The following is a 14,032-nucleotide window of genomic DNA, read 5'->3' on the forward strand; positions in this document are numbered from 1 at the left end:
TATCTCCCTTCCTATGTTGGGAGCAGTCTTGGGTAACAAACACTTAAGAGTCACACTTTGTTCTCTCAGACGAACTCACTCTGACACAGTCTTCTGGATTTGTGGAAATACAGGCCACTCATTTCTAGCCATTTCCTGATACTTGTCCCTGTTGATTCATGGGCTTGCAGTTTTCCAGGTATTTGCTCTACTTGCAAAAGATCAGTTTGCTGAGCAAAGTAACACCTATCTCATTAATTAATTAATGGTTTTCTATCTAATGCAGTCTGCCTCCCCCTCTAAGAGTCAGAACTGCTGTTACCTGTGTGAGGAAGAAGTCATCCTTACTATACTTCAAGGCATTATACTGTCAGCTGCATTTTTCTCCACGAACACAATGTATGAAAAGGCAAACAATATTTATTCCAAATGCAATTTAATGTTGCAAAATATTAAATGCTTTCCACAAACATTCAGTATACAGACTTTAATGGAGATGGAAAAAAAAACCCCCAACACCACTCCTTACATAATATTTATTGAGTTTTTACTGACTGTGAATTGGACAAGCATTTGCGATCACTGAGAGCTAAACATCCTTTCTTAAATAACCTAAAGTTTAACATTCAAGGAATGAATGGATATCATATGCCAATATACGGGATCTACATTATGCTCAACACAGTATTGCATCCCACTAATTAACCTAAAATACCGATTGAACCTAAGGAACCCACTCACTTCCTGCCAGCAAGGGAAGAAAGCATTCTGGGGCTTTAAAACCTGAGGGTGCATATACATCAATTTAAAATCCAACGTTTTACAGCTACTTGTGCGCATGTCTATTCATCTGTATGATCAGGGAGGGCAGTGCACAAACCCCTCTGTATGCCAATCACATACTTCTTTGGGTACTAATGTTATTGTGAAATGGAGCCTTAGTCCAAAGTGCAATCTGTAAAGCTGTGAATCTGGTAAAAACTGCATGTTTTTTTCTTTTTTGAAATAACTGTAGCTTTTGTCAGAACGTATAACTTAATATTAATTTAAAGTGCAGTAGCTACATCTAAAAGTAGTGAGCTGCTGTTACAGTAGAATATTCACAACCAATTCTACAGTGGAGCTTTGAATAACAGATAGTGATCTTTGTTCACAGAACATCCTATAAAGAGTATAAAGGCTAGAGGTTAGTTAATAAAAATACAGGAGATGATTCTTGGCCTGGACCTGCATTCATTCACCTCTGCAATAGTTGAATGCACTAGTGCCGTTTTTTTAAGCTATAAATTACTTCTTTGTGAGCAGTCAGACTCTGCAGAGCAGAAGACAGCAGTTGACAGCAGGTTGATTAGAGCCCTTTGAGTCAGAGTTGCTTTCAAACAAAATACTCAGTAGAAAGGCTCCAGTGAATTTGAATAGTACATTATGTCTGCAGTTACTAATTTCCCAAGCAATACTGAAAATAAATTATTTACTATAACATAATAATTTAGCAAACAGTATAGAAAAGTCTTACTCAAAGTAGGACCATGTCAGGCATCAGCAAATTTAGCTGGGTTCCAGCCAGCAAACCTGTCTGTGTAAGGATCTTTTCTGTATAAGGACTTTTAATACCTGAGAAGTGTTTGAAACTGAGCATTTCACAATCAGGAAGAGAGGAAGGAAACAGAAACAACAGCTGTGTTTCAAAGAGTAACAAACACTACTGTATGAATAAACAAGTTTCATACAAAAATTATATGACTGCGTGTCCAAAAACCACATTTCTCCCAGCAGATCTACTTGCAAGTAGTACAAATCTGCATTGTTCCACTGCACAGATTTTGCTGCTTTTATGATGTCAGTCAATCTGACAGTAGACTACTTACCCGCTTTGAAGTTCTCAATAATACAGTCCTATCTCCCACTAACAACTTTGCTTTTAAGTGTAACAGCATACACCTTAGCTCTTGTTTTCTAAGCATAAATTTGAATACAAAAGTTATCTGAAAGGTTTTACAATGCTTGGAAGTTAATTCACCCCAAAGTTCTTGTTAAAAGCCACTTTCCTAAAGATGATACTGTACAGGTACAACATGAGACTTCTTAGCAAAGCACAGAGGAAATGGTATTTCCTGGTCTACTATTCAAAGGAATTATCAGTTATCAATAATGTCTACATCCAAAGCCTTAATCCACTTACAGTTCTGACATAAGGTGGAATGTAAGCAGACCCTATTTTCTGCAAGTCTGGAGCTATTAGCAGCTACAATTGCTAATATTTGAAAAACATGCCTGCACTTTGCATCATTTTTCAAACAGACCTAGCAGAAATTGCTTGCAAGAACCATAGCCATTCCTCAACCTCAAAGTACAACCTTAAAACTAAATGGATCTAGACATCCCTTATCTTTACAGAATGGGCTGAAAACAAACAGAAAATCTGAATCTACTATTCTCTCGTAAGAATACAAGATTCAATGTCACATTTCATTGCTCACTGAAATCTAAGTCTTCAGCTTGGTTTTTAAGTGGTTATCTACTTTTTTCCCAAGAATAACTAGCAGATCACCAGCCTATTGTTCACATCACTTTGCAATGCATTGGTGAGAAGTTAACTCAAATTAGACGTACAGCTAGGCACCTATGAGTTTTGATAGTTTAATCACAATGTCAATCCATGCTAACCTGAGCTCTTACTGAAGTTAATGTTCACACTTCTGTGTGAGCTTCAATGCCAAATTCAAGACAAAACGTGTCTGCAGAGGTAGAGAGGCAGCATAGAAACATCCACAGGTCAGTGGAAATACAGAAAAATTGAAAAAAACCTTGAACTCCTAATTAGTTTTAGGGACTGAATCTTCTGTCAGCTATTCTTGCATTTACACTGCCTAACTGCGCTGATTCAGTTACCCAGCTGCAAATACTTTGCACTGGTCTCATGCTGTACTTGGGGAAGCAACCATATATTCCATGATTCAATGTGATGCACAGCCGGACTCCCCGTATTACATGCCAGGCTGGGAGAAGCACGTGCTTCCAGCACACTCTTGTGGCCAGGTGCAGCCACATCAAAATCAGAGCTGAGAGGGACACAGGATGCCATGTAGGCATCTTGGACTGGCTTCTTTCATAAAGAAGGCCTTAAGCCAATTTACAAAAGAAGCAAATCAAGCACCAGAGGTGACTGGCTGCAGAAACATCATTCCTTGATCCCGGTATTTGGAAAGAGCTTTTATCAAGAGAAATGCTACATTGAAAACACAGTGGAAAACACAGCCAACCACAGACGCTAGTGGTTACTTTAGAGTTCAAGAGCCTCCACCTTCCTGCCTCCTCTCTCCTCTCCATAGAGGGGAAAGAACACACTTGCCTCCTCTTTCTACGACACCTGAAGTGCTGCATATCTTAGGAAGAAGATAAAATACAACCCTATTCATTTATCATTATTTAAATACTGTCTGTGCTGGAATGTAAGTTTAAACTCCATCCCCGTTCCATGGCCAACTTCATGTGATCTTCACAGGTGACTTCTTGTGTGCACAGAGGAGGGTGACGTAGGGAACGCCGATGAATGCCCATCTTTCACTGGGCCAGAACTTTATAACAGGGCCCTGCTCAGGGATCTCAGAGGCAGCATCGAAGTAAGCAAAGCAGACGCAGCCCAGGTATGCCGCAAGGCAAATCAAAATGTGCCTGAGAATAAACACACACACACCCCAAAACAGAAGAGAAAAAAATCAGTAACATGACTTCAGTAAAGCAATCAAATATATCACCATACTTTAAAATCATTCTGTCCTTCACTTTCTTCCCCGAGTCCCCCATAGGGTTGCTGTCTGCCCTTTGCATGCAGGCAAAGAATACAGTGAATAAGGAAGACTACAAAACAAGCTTTTTGGCCTCTCTGCACCTGACAGATTTGTGTAGAAATGCTGAGATACAGCACCTTGAATAAGAGAGCACAATTTGCTGGGCAGTAAAAGAGAACAGGCATCACAGACCTTCACTGCTCCTCCACTTCACCCTCACTTGTTAACAGCAGACATTTAAGCTTTCACAGTCACTGCTTCGGTTCAGCCGTGCTGTGGGATTTTTAGTAATCAGCAGGGCAAGGAATTCAGTTACAATTACTGAACTTAGCATTTGAAGAATGTGATTAGCCCAAAGAGACTCCTAAATCTGCCACCTTGGATAGCATGAGACTTGCTCTGGGCTTATAATCTTACCAGTAATTCTAAGTAGCACTAACCAGAAACACCAACCAGGCAGCGCAGAAGTGTAACGTGGTGAGGACCTATCACATTTGAATCAAACTGTGGTGTTCGTACATAAGACTTACCAAACACAGTGCAAATAGGGGAAGTTAAATGAGGACCAGATCTCACAAAATGCTTTGTCACTGATCCAGCAGAAAAGTGCTAGCATCCACCAAAGACCTGAAAAGAGACCCAGTTTGTACACACGCAGGTTTTCACACCTGAGGAGAAAAACACAAAGAAGTTGTTACAAAACAAAACAAAATTTGCTTTGTAACTGCAGCTTGATGCTTTTTGGCTGTACATATTTTAGGGTAGGATTCATAATGCCAGGCACACACCTTTAAAATGGCTCCACCATAAACGTCCTTAACAGAGGAGCTTTACCCACAGTAAGTATGGCTCTGATGCAAGGCAGTGGTGAGGTGACAAAACCAACCTTTTAATCAGTGGCTGCATTTTGGGTATTGCCTTAAATACCAATGTGCAAATGGTGGGCAAACATCAAAGCATCCCATTATCTAGGGAGGGGTATCTAGGACAACTAGTGATTAGTTACACACGCTGTCTCTTAACAACCAGCCACACAGCAAGTGCTCAAATTTTTTCATATTTGTCACTATATAAACATTAGTAAAAAAAGGAACTGGATTAGGTTGGGTTTTTTTAATTGGTTAGTTGATTTTTCCCCCCTACAATTTAGTATTGTACAGTGTAACAGTTCCAGAGAACTTCTAAGGTAGGACCTTCTACCCAGAAGGCCCAAAGAAGTGTGCTTTAGTAGCTTTAGTAGATGGCACTGACAACCACATCTCAGACATAATTCCTCACGTTGACTAACAAGCAGTTCTCTCCCTCCACAAGAAACCTGACTTGTTCATATAGAGAGAAAAAAAGCACAACACATTTGCTGTGGTCACGTGCAGTGTGGTCTGCAGTTGACCATCACTGAATACAACAGCAGATGTCAGGATACTTGCATAGCGTTACCTGTGTTGTAGGTCTACCACAAGGCTCATGATTTTATTTCCCTATATGAAGCTTTGCTCTTGTCTACCTACACCTGCTAATTTGGGGTTAGGCCTCTTGGTGCCAGTAGATGCAGCTTTGCTGTTACTGATATCTATTAAGCAAAGCTAGACTGGGACATGACCAGCCCTATGTGGCCAAGGGAAGGCATGGCTTAGGTACTCTGCCTTCTGCAAGGACAAAGCTATGATTTGTGATTTTCCCCCGCCTTTTCTTGTTCTTGTTGTTGTTAAACTCTTGGTGAATTTCCCAGGGATCCAAGAACTGTTCGGTCCTCTTGGACAATTTTTGCTTCAATAAACTGCTCTTCTCAGGTCACTGATATGACCTCCCAAAGCACTCCCAAACCTACTAATCAGATGTCAGATGACAGAATAACATGTTTAAAGTGACTTGTTTGAGCTGCTCAAGAGTAAACCAATAAGCCAAGTCGCTAGCCAGTATAACAAGGAATAGTCACAGCCTTCATCAGGGTTACAGGCCCCTGTCTTCTCCTTCTACATCCTAGGAGGAAAAAAAGTCAATGCCAAATGCCCCACAATCCCTTCCTCTGTTCCAAGGTCTTCAAGAGGGGCTCCTCTAATCCACACTCATCTTCTATGTCTTAAACCTTTGCCAAAAAGTTATTGGGAATCTCTCTATGCCTCTTCCTCTCCAGCAGATCACCAACCAACCTTTCTCTCTGCTCCAATCCAGTCACCCCAGTAGACTTGATACCGAATCATTGGTCTTCTTCCAAGCAAATCTTGGGCTCATTCAGTGCATCTGGAAGGTGAGCAATGCCTGGCAAACAGGTCCTTTAAAGGGATGCTTCACCTTGTGACACTCAGAAGCAATTAAAATATGTGTCCCTGGAGGAAAGAGCTAGAACAGGCAAACATGTCTTTACTGTGTGCACCACAGTAGTATTTATGGTCCCTGATCTTCTTTATACATGACTGTCCTTGACTACTGACTAACACAGTGAAATACAGACCAAAAAGTTCTCTGGTCCTTCTGTCTTCCACACAAAATACTTGTTAGCCTGAAACCTGTTGTTCTCATTTGATACATTTAGAGAGTTCTATTTTTCAATGTTTACCGTTAACTGTCTCCATCACCACACATAGCCTACAAGCCATGGGCTACCCTGCATTCACTGTCCCCAAGCTAAAATTTGTCACTACACCTCCCCTACCTGTGAGATGATCTCCAACTACTCAGCTGGAGGAGGACAGGGACCGAGAATAACTCCTGCCTCTCTGTGGTGGAAAAGCAGAACTGCCACTCGTACTGGACCTTTGCTAAGGAAGCCTCACTAAGCATTCAGAAAAATTAAAAACATACAGAGTACTCTGTCCAGGAACACTTTTCTGAATGTATCGGAGGAGCAGCAATATAACTGTCTCTGGTGTACTGCAAGCGGAAGAATCAGTACAGTTTTCCATGTAGGATACTTTTTTCACTCTTGAAATGCTATTTCAGTGGACATTTTAACGGGCATTTGGGATTAAGAAACTCCTAAAGCTGAGCAGAAGGCACCTTTTCAGCTACTGGATTAATGACAGAAAAGGAATCAACTGCCTAATCTTGTTGACAGGGGATTTTTTCCAGTGTCCTTTGGACAAGTTGGTTTTAGGATCTGGCATTTCTTTTTTAAGCCATCTATAAACAATGTCACATTCAAAATCACACCTATCTTTCTTATGTAAAAAAGTGCTTCAACTACTGGCTAAACTGTCATCTCCTCCACAAGAAAGGTATCACAATAGTCATTTTCATAACAAAAACACCTACAGGACTGCCACAAAAATTAATACTCCACATAGCATATAAACCAAAATGGCTTTTTTCTTAGGCCTGAATCCTCAAATCCACCAAGACACAGTCAGAGGAGACTGGGCTTGCCCAAGTTGGCTTCAAGATCGTCTGTGCTGCTTACTGTAAAAAACGCTTGTTTCTCTCAGTGTCTTTATGTTTAAAAAGGCTACAAGGAACATAAAGAAAAGAAAGGGTAAGGAGATTTTTGAGTTTTCTATCAAGTTCCAGAGCACAGCTACACAAATTCCTCCTTACACTCTTTTATGAGACAACCCAGTAAGAAATACATCCAAGATTTGGCACAGTTTGATCAGTGAAACTGTACTGCTAAATCCTCTTCATTTTGGAGGATTCATGCTCCTACCAAATGGCTAGACAGCACGGACCTCTTCATAAAAGAAGAGGGAAAATCATTATTGGGGAAAAAACCACTGCTGTATTAAGCATATCGGGCTTGATTCTCTCCCGTTAATGTTAAGGCACATTTACAGTCTTCAGTCAGACACGTAACTGTTTGCTAAACCATGTACCTAAAATACACACATGTATCAATTTTGCACATTTGACAGATAAAACTAGACTGCTACAATGGGTACTAGTCCATTCTGACGAGGAAATGGTGTGTGTATTGACAACATGGAGGCTTTCCTGGACTTGTCTGAAGGACAAACACGCGCAACTGCATCCCATTTAAGATAAGAGGCTTGGCCTCAAACATCCAGCTCCTTTAGTCAGTGATCATGCCAGTCTATATCTGACTGATTTGAACACCAAGAGGAGAGGACAATTAACCCACATGGTTCAAAGAATTCAAGACTGCAAAGGAAAACTGAAAGCTTACTTGAAGAAACTTTCCCAACACAAGATCAGCCATAGAAATGGTACAGACTGTAATGACAGGTTTGGTCAGTACCACCATCAGGTAGGTATTGCAATTTATTTTTATAAACTTATGACTAGATGCTGCAGGTTATAGTGCAAAAGACTACTCTAAGGCAGAAAGAGTCAAGCACAATGAGCAGAGCACAGCCTGCTGATCTGTGCAATACTCCCGGATTTTCTGTGATCACCCATCACGGAGTCTTCAGTTCCTGCAGTGACTGTCCTTCAGATGGGCTAAGAACACGCTTGCTGAGGAGACAGAGGACTGCAAAGCTTCCTACCTGCCACTGCTTTTACCACAATGAGGAAATGTAATGCAAATACCATGGGGACACTGGCAAGGGACATAAGCCTAACCCATTTCTTTTATTTCTCAATAGACATGGACACTGATCATTTAAACGACCATTGAAACAGAAACTGTCAGCTGAGGGTCTAAAAGAGCTGTTCACGCTGCTGCGCACAGATCTGTGACATGCTCCGACTCTATTCTGAAGGAAACTGGACCCCACAAAGCTCACATTCCCATCTGCGCCTTTCACCTACACAATGCACAGTGTTCTTGGTTTAACACAAACAGCAATTATTTAAATACCAGAGGTTCTGCAAACACTGGTGTTCCCCAGCTGTCTGCTATCTGAGGGCCTGGGCTGGTGCACACTTCCAGCAGCTTTATCTTCCAAGGTCACGGTACGCCCAACAAAACATACTAGCTTTTGTTCAAACCAGTGCAAGTTGCTGGTTATCAATTAACTGCTTGATTCACTTTGACACAAGTATCTCCCTTTACACCCTAAAGAATATTTCAAACTTTTAACAAGCTTAACCTTTCAAGCAAGCGAATAAGGGACCTGTGAGCAACCTGCAACAATGAAGCAGAGCTCCCCCCCAGTGAGATTTCTAGTAGGAGAACCATATATGAATGGATAGACATGAAGCTAGGGGAAACCTCCACTGCTCAGGGCTCCGATGTCCACTGAGCAACAATATTCTAGCATCTATCTGCATATGGAGATAGTTTCATGCCTCATGATGACTCACTAAATCATACTAATTTGATGACATTATAATCTCAATGGTTACTTGGCTTGGACTAGCAAACCAAAGGATCCACATCATTTTTCTTCCCGATATGATCCTCTAGGAGAGCTTTTTTTTTTTCTTTTTTATGAAACATATGAAGGGATATGTTTGGACAAAAATGAGAATAATGTTTTACAATTTATTTGTCTTTCAATACTTCCACAATACTTCCTAGCATACATTCTACCCTACCAGCTCCGCATTTAAGAACATAATGCTCTTTTGTCACAATATTATCTTCTCATCAAGGACAAATGAGAGGCAGAAAATTCTCATTTGAAAACACAGGGGTTCTGATTCACCACAATTCTGCACAAGACTGCTACCAGGCTAGAACAGGAATGACAACAGGGAGTTTTTGTCTAATGCATCACAAACTTCAGCACAGAACATAAGAAACTACTCTGAAAGGTTTGTCTCCGTCCTTCCCCAAATACCTGTTCCACAGATAAATTTCTGCAGCAGACTGCCAGGACTCAGACGTGTAGCCCCCTACTGACTGTGGCAGTAGAAACTGGGAGAATTGCAGGCTTTTCAAATAACGCTTAGATTATTTTTTCTCCTGCAAAAAGGGATGAGATGACTCCTCTCATCTGGGTTTACAAGAATACATCTCATTTAAATCTCCTAGAGATCAGCATAGCTTAAAATAAAACCTTTAATTATTTGCCTTTTGCAGTTCGGAATTCATCAAAAAATATCATAGGTACTACATCATCCCAATGTAAAATTAAGAGGGCCATATGTCACTTTAGGTCCCTTTTTAATCACCAATTCAAAAAAAGGTTTATCTGCATCCTTAATTCTCTCTCAAAAAACAGACAGGGAAACTCTATACATTTAATAAGATACGACCTTTCAGAAGGAGTTTTAAAAAGCAAGTGTCCGTACACATACCAATTCCTAGATTTGACGCAATAGTATTCAACCTTAGGAGACACTAACTATTCATCCTTTTAAGTTTCTCAGGCACTCATCCCTGGAAAACTGATATGTGGAGAGTTCACTTAAATTATTCAGTGCCACAACCAGATCTCCATTTGCCCTGTCAGTACTTCTTCAGTGCTTTCATCAAAATGAGATACCTCCACCAACATTATTCAACTACTGACCTTCTTTGTCTACAATTAACTTACGCGCTGTCTCCCGAGTTTCTTTGACCACAGAAGTAAATGCTGCTCAGCCGGATGTCTAATAAGAAAAGACTCATGAACACCTTTACAAAACATTGTTAGCAGAGGCTTCCACTGTATGGAGAAGCAGCAGCAGAACAGGGTAAGGCAGCAAACAGGAGAACCTCTGTGCTAACAGAAGCAGTCAGAATGCAGACTTACTACTGGTCTACTCTTGCTTCTTTTGATGGACGTTTACATATGCAATATGCAAGAGCCAACATAATTTGTAAAATCCTTCTCAGACACTGGAGAGAAGGAGGAAAGGACAAGTTCTTATGCTGGTACTTGTCTGGTCCTTTCTGCAGCAGGCAGAGAGACGCAGGGAAAAAAAAAAAAAAAAAAAAGGGGCTCTGGACAGCTGCCGGTAAGCTGGTAATCACGGTAAGACTCTTTAAAATGTTATGATCGGTCTCAGGTTCTTCCCTATTTGCATTCTGCTTTTATAGTTTCTAAGGCCCTGATTGACAGCTATGGTCTACAACCTAGTGATTAACTTTATCTTTGCCAGTCTGACTCCATCATATTGTCTATCTCAGAAGACAAAGTGGTGTAAGACTTGCAGTACAACTTTTAGAGCTGGAACATCTTCCATGCATGCTTGGGCCTTGCTCCACATTCCCTCTAGTACCCAAACTGTGACCATGCGATCACCTCACCCTTATGCAGACGATACAGCAGAAATGCTATCACTAGAGTGAAACCCTTGCCCTGATTCCACAATAAACAAACTAATTTGAGTTAGATCAGGTTGCAGCAGGAGTAATGTTGCAAGAAGACAGACAATATCTGACGTAGTATAATGGCATAGGGAAAAAAAATAATCCTTGCCAAAAATGTCTGAGACAGCACAGCAAGTTTATACCAGATCTGTGCTTGCATGTGGAAGAAGCATTTCTGATCTCCTATCACAAGTACTGAAGCTAGATCTACTGTATCACCACATGATGGTCTAAGGATCTCGGAAGGCAATGCTGCATTCAGGAGAAATGTACTCACCTCTTCAACTCAGCAATGAGCAAAGCTGTGCAGGGAACACCCAGAGTCATTAGCGAGATATTGTTGATGGCAGGCTTAATGAAGGCGAGGCAGGTAGTAACTCCAGACAGGACACCCACAGCAGCTTTAAATCGGCTCCTGAATAAGGGTTTGGGGGGAGAAAAACTGCTTTTAATTCAAAACTTTTAATTACTAAACCCAGAAATCTTAAAAATATTTCAATAACATAAAAAAATTACGGTTTCTCTAGGTGTGTTCAGTAGGTACAATGACAATGTGCATAAAATGGATGTGGCAGTGGCAAGGTTGGATGATAACTCAGTGCTACTACGTGCAGGTTCAGGTGTTAGCACAAGAAGTTTCAAGAAACACGAAAGTGTACATATGATTGTATGATTACCTGTCATTCCGAAAAACTCTGGGCAGGTATCTCCTAGGGAACCACATGGCAAGAGCACACATCAGGACCCAGAGAATAGCCAGCTCATCCAGCATCTGGCCCAGGAAACTGAGGGTGGCATGAAAGTAAACAGATCCAATTCCTGGAAGAATCAACCAAAAGGCAATATGAATAGTTGCAGTATTGTACAGACCAAAACGTACCGCTCATGTTCAGATCTTCATAGCAAATGGTGGATACCATTTGTTCTAGAAAAGGTTAAAAAAAAATAGGAAAACCAGAAAACAAATGCCATTTTTCCCAAGGCAGCAATGCAAAGCAGCACCTCATTAATTACAAAGTACACACATTACAAAAGCACCAGCTAAAGATGCCAGTTCCTACTAGAATGTATGTGAAGAAACATCAAGCGGTAAAGTTAAATGTAAAACCAATTAAGAAATAAATGCCAAATGCTGCTTCTCAATTTTCTCAATAGTGCAAGAATAGGTAAGACAAAGATGAAAAGCAGCATCTGATGACTACTCCATTACATAGGTTTACAGGTGGAAAGCGTCACTCTGCCCTACAGGGCTCTAATTATCCCTTTAAGTTTACAGTGCCTCCAGGAATGAAAAAGCTTAAGAATCTCACATCTACAAAATACATAAGCCTTTGGGCCTTCTCACTACAATGCAAAACGTGTTAGCCTCTTCAGTTGTGCTCGGCACTTTCAGTCTCATTTAAGCAGCAACAGAGGAAGAAGGGTCAGTACTGCTGTAGAGTAAGCCCAGACAAACAAAAGAAGTTATGCAAAGGAAGGATAGGAAGGGAACGGAACTAAGGCCACAGTTCCCACCAACCCCAAATTGCAAAAGGAATTTTCCTTTCAGAAACTACGTCTGCTTCAACTTCAAGCAAGTACAAGCAAACTACTCCTTAGAGGTCAGGATTGCTTTGTTTTGCAAAACAATCAAGCGCAAGCAGGAAAAACTGATTTCCTCTCAGTTTGTGCATGAGCAGGCAAACAGAGACTATCCAACTTACCAACCACAACTAGCAGAGTCCATATTAAATATATTCCACTGTTGAAGCAGGTCGCGTATTGACGGAACAAGCACATACATATGGGTGGTAAAACAAAAAACAAGACGTTGCTTATCTAGGGGGAAAAAAAAACCAGTATCACAAGGACCGAAAATAACCAAATCTTAAATATTCACAGGCTGCCTAAGACATTTATAAAAACGTGTCATCCAGTGAAGCCCCAGCTCAACAAATTACGACACTCAGTTTCTGCCAAACCTGAGCTGTTTTTGCAAAGCATCAACTTGTTTTGTTTAATACCATTAAACTAATAACAGCATAAAAACTTTAAGCAATGTAAAATGTGGCTAGTCACATCTTTAAATTATCTTTCAAGTCTCTTCCCAGAGGAATTTTACTGAGAGTCTGCAAATACTCAAGACTGTTGCAGTTCAGGAAGCCTACATGAATGAGCGGCTGAGGAACAGGACGTCCTGGCAAGTGACCTGTCCTCTCAATGGCTGTCAAGCCTAGCATGGGAAAAGCACTAGAAGTACTGGAACTAGACAGGGCTAGTCAAGCTTTGTAGAAGTCAAGTCACAGAGCAATAGCTATTGTCTGGAAGGTCTGTAGTACAAAGCTAAGCTAAAAGAGTTAGAACCCTTTTTGTGCACCATAAAGAGAGCCTGAAGCTGTAAATCCTTTTGCACTTCATTTTTGCCAGCCACGGCACTACAACTGAGCAGTTATAGAAAGACTCTACTGCTGCTTCACAACAGGACAGGATGAGCTCCCCAGCCCCAGCTTCCTCATGTTCCCCCGCCTAGCCCAAGCACAACAGAAAATCATCCCCAGGGCACTCCTTGTGGGTAAGTCTTTATATTAGGGCTTACAGTAAAATTTCTTATGTTTTGTATATGCAGGTCCAATGTACATTAGCGTATACAGGCATTTCTATGCTGCTGAACACTGTGGCTACAAACTGCCACCAGTATCAGTGGGTTAGATGGTGTCATGTAGCTGTCCTGTCTGTATTAGTTTTCAGTGCCGCAACCACTGGCAGTGGTTGCACAGAGGATTAAAGATTGAGTGATGCTAGCACAGGTACTAGCTTGAAAGCCAGGACACAGCAGTTTTATTTGCTGCAGAGAGCAAGATGGAGAGGAAAAGAGGAGAAATTCAAATAAAGGCTGAATTGGACAACCACACATCAGTATAACAAGTGAAGCAGATGACCAGCATGGGACGATTTGAGAAAAAAGCACTGAGCAGCGAGGCCAAAGGACAAGGCTGTTGGGCCACATGGTCTCTGACTGCAAAAAACCACGAGTGCTCTCACCAACATCAGTTAACGAGACGGTGGAGTTTTTTCCTTTCCTATGTATTTTTTTCCTTGCAGAACTTCTCCCTTTCTGCAGACAAGCTAAAACTGGTGTTGGCAACAC

At 41.1% G+C, this 14,032-nt stretch overlaps 1 protein-coding gene across 1 annotated transcript; it reads right to left on the bottom strand.

Moving 5' to 3' along the window:
• Positions 1-379: 379 nt before the first annotated feature.
• On the bottom strand, positions 380-13,384 carry LOC128902849 (alkaline ceramidase 2-like). Its single transcript, XM_054186487.1, has 5 exons — positions 12,609-13,384; positions 11,583-11,724; positions 11,183-11,320; positions 4,301-4,438; positions 380-3,654 (listed from the first exon to the last, which is right to left on the bottom strand). The coding sequence occupies exons 1-5, from the start codon at positions 12,682-12,684 to the stop codon at positions 3,468-3,470; spliced, it is 681 nt and encodes a 226-aa protein (XP_054042462.1). The 5' UTR covers positions 12,685-13,384; the 3' UTR covers positions 380-3,467.
• Between the last annotated feature and the right edge of the window lie 648 nt (positions 13,385-14,032).

This window comes from Rissa tridactyla, chromosome Z (genome assembly GCF_028500815.1).
Source record: "Rissa tridactyla isolate bRisTri1 chromosome Z, bRisTri1.patW.cur.20221130, whole genome shotgun sequence".
Lineage (NCBI taxonomy): Eukaryota > Metazoa > Chordata > Aves > Charadriiformes > Laridae > Rissa > Rissa tridactyla.

What these genes read in the sequence shown, in the direction of transcription:
- LOC128902849 (XM_054186487.1), bottom strand. Translation starts at nt 12,684, where the DNA reads ATGTGCTTGTTCCGTCAATACGCGACCTGCTTCAACAGTGGAATATAT. An exon ending in CTCATTGCTGAGTTGAAGAG is followed by an intron (nt 4,439 to 11,182) that starts GTGAGTACATTT and finishes TTTTCTCCTCAG; the next exon opens with GTGTGAAAACCTGCGTGTGT. An exon ending in CCCTATTTGCACTGTGTTTG is followed by an intron (nt 3,655 to 4,300) that starts GTAAGTCTTATG and finishes GTTTATTCTCAG; the next exon opens with GCACATTTTGATTTGCCTTG.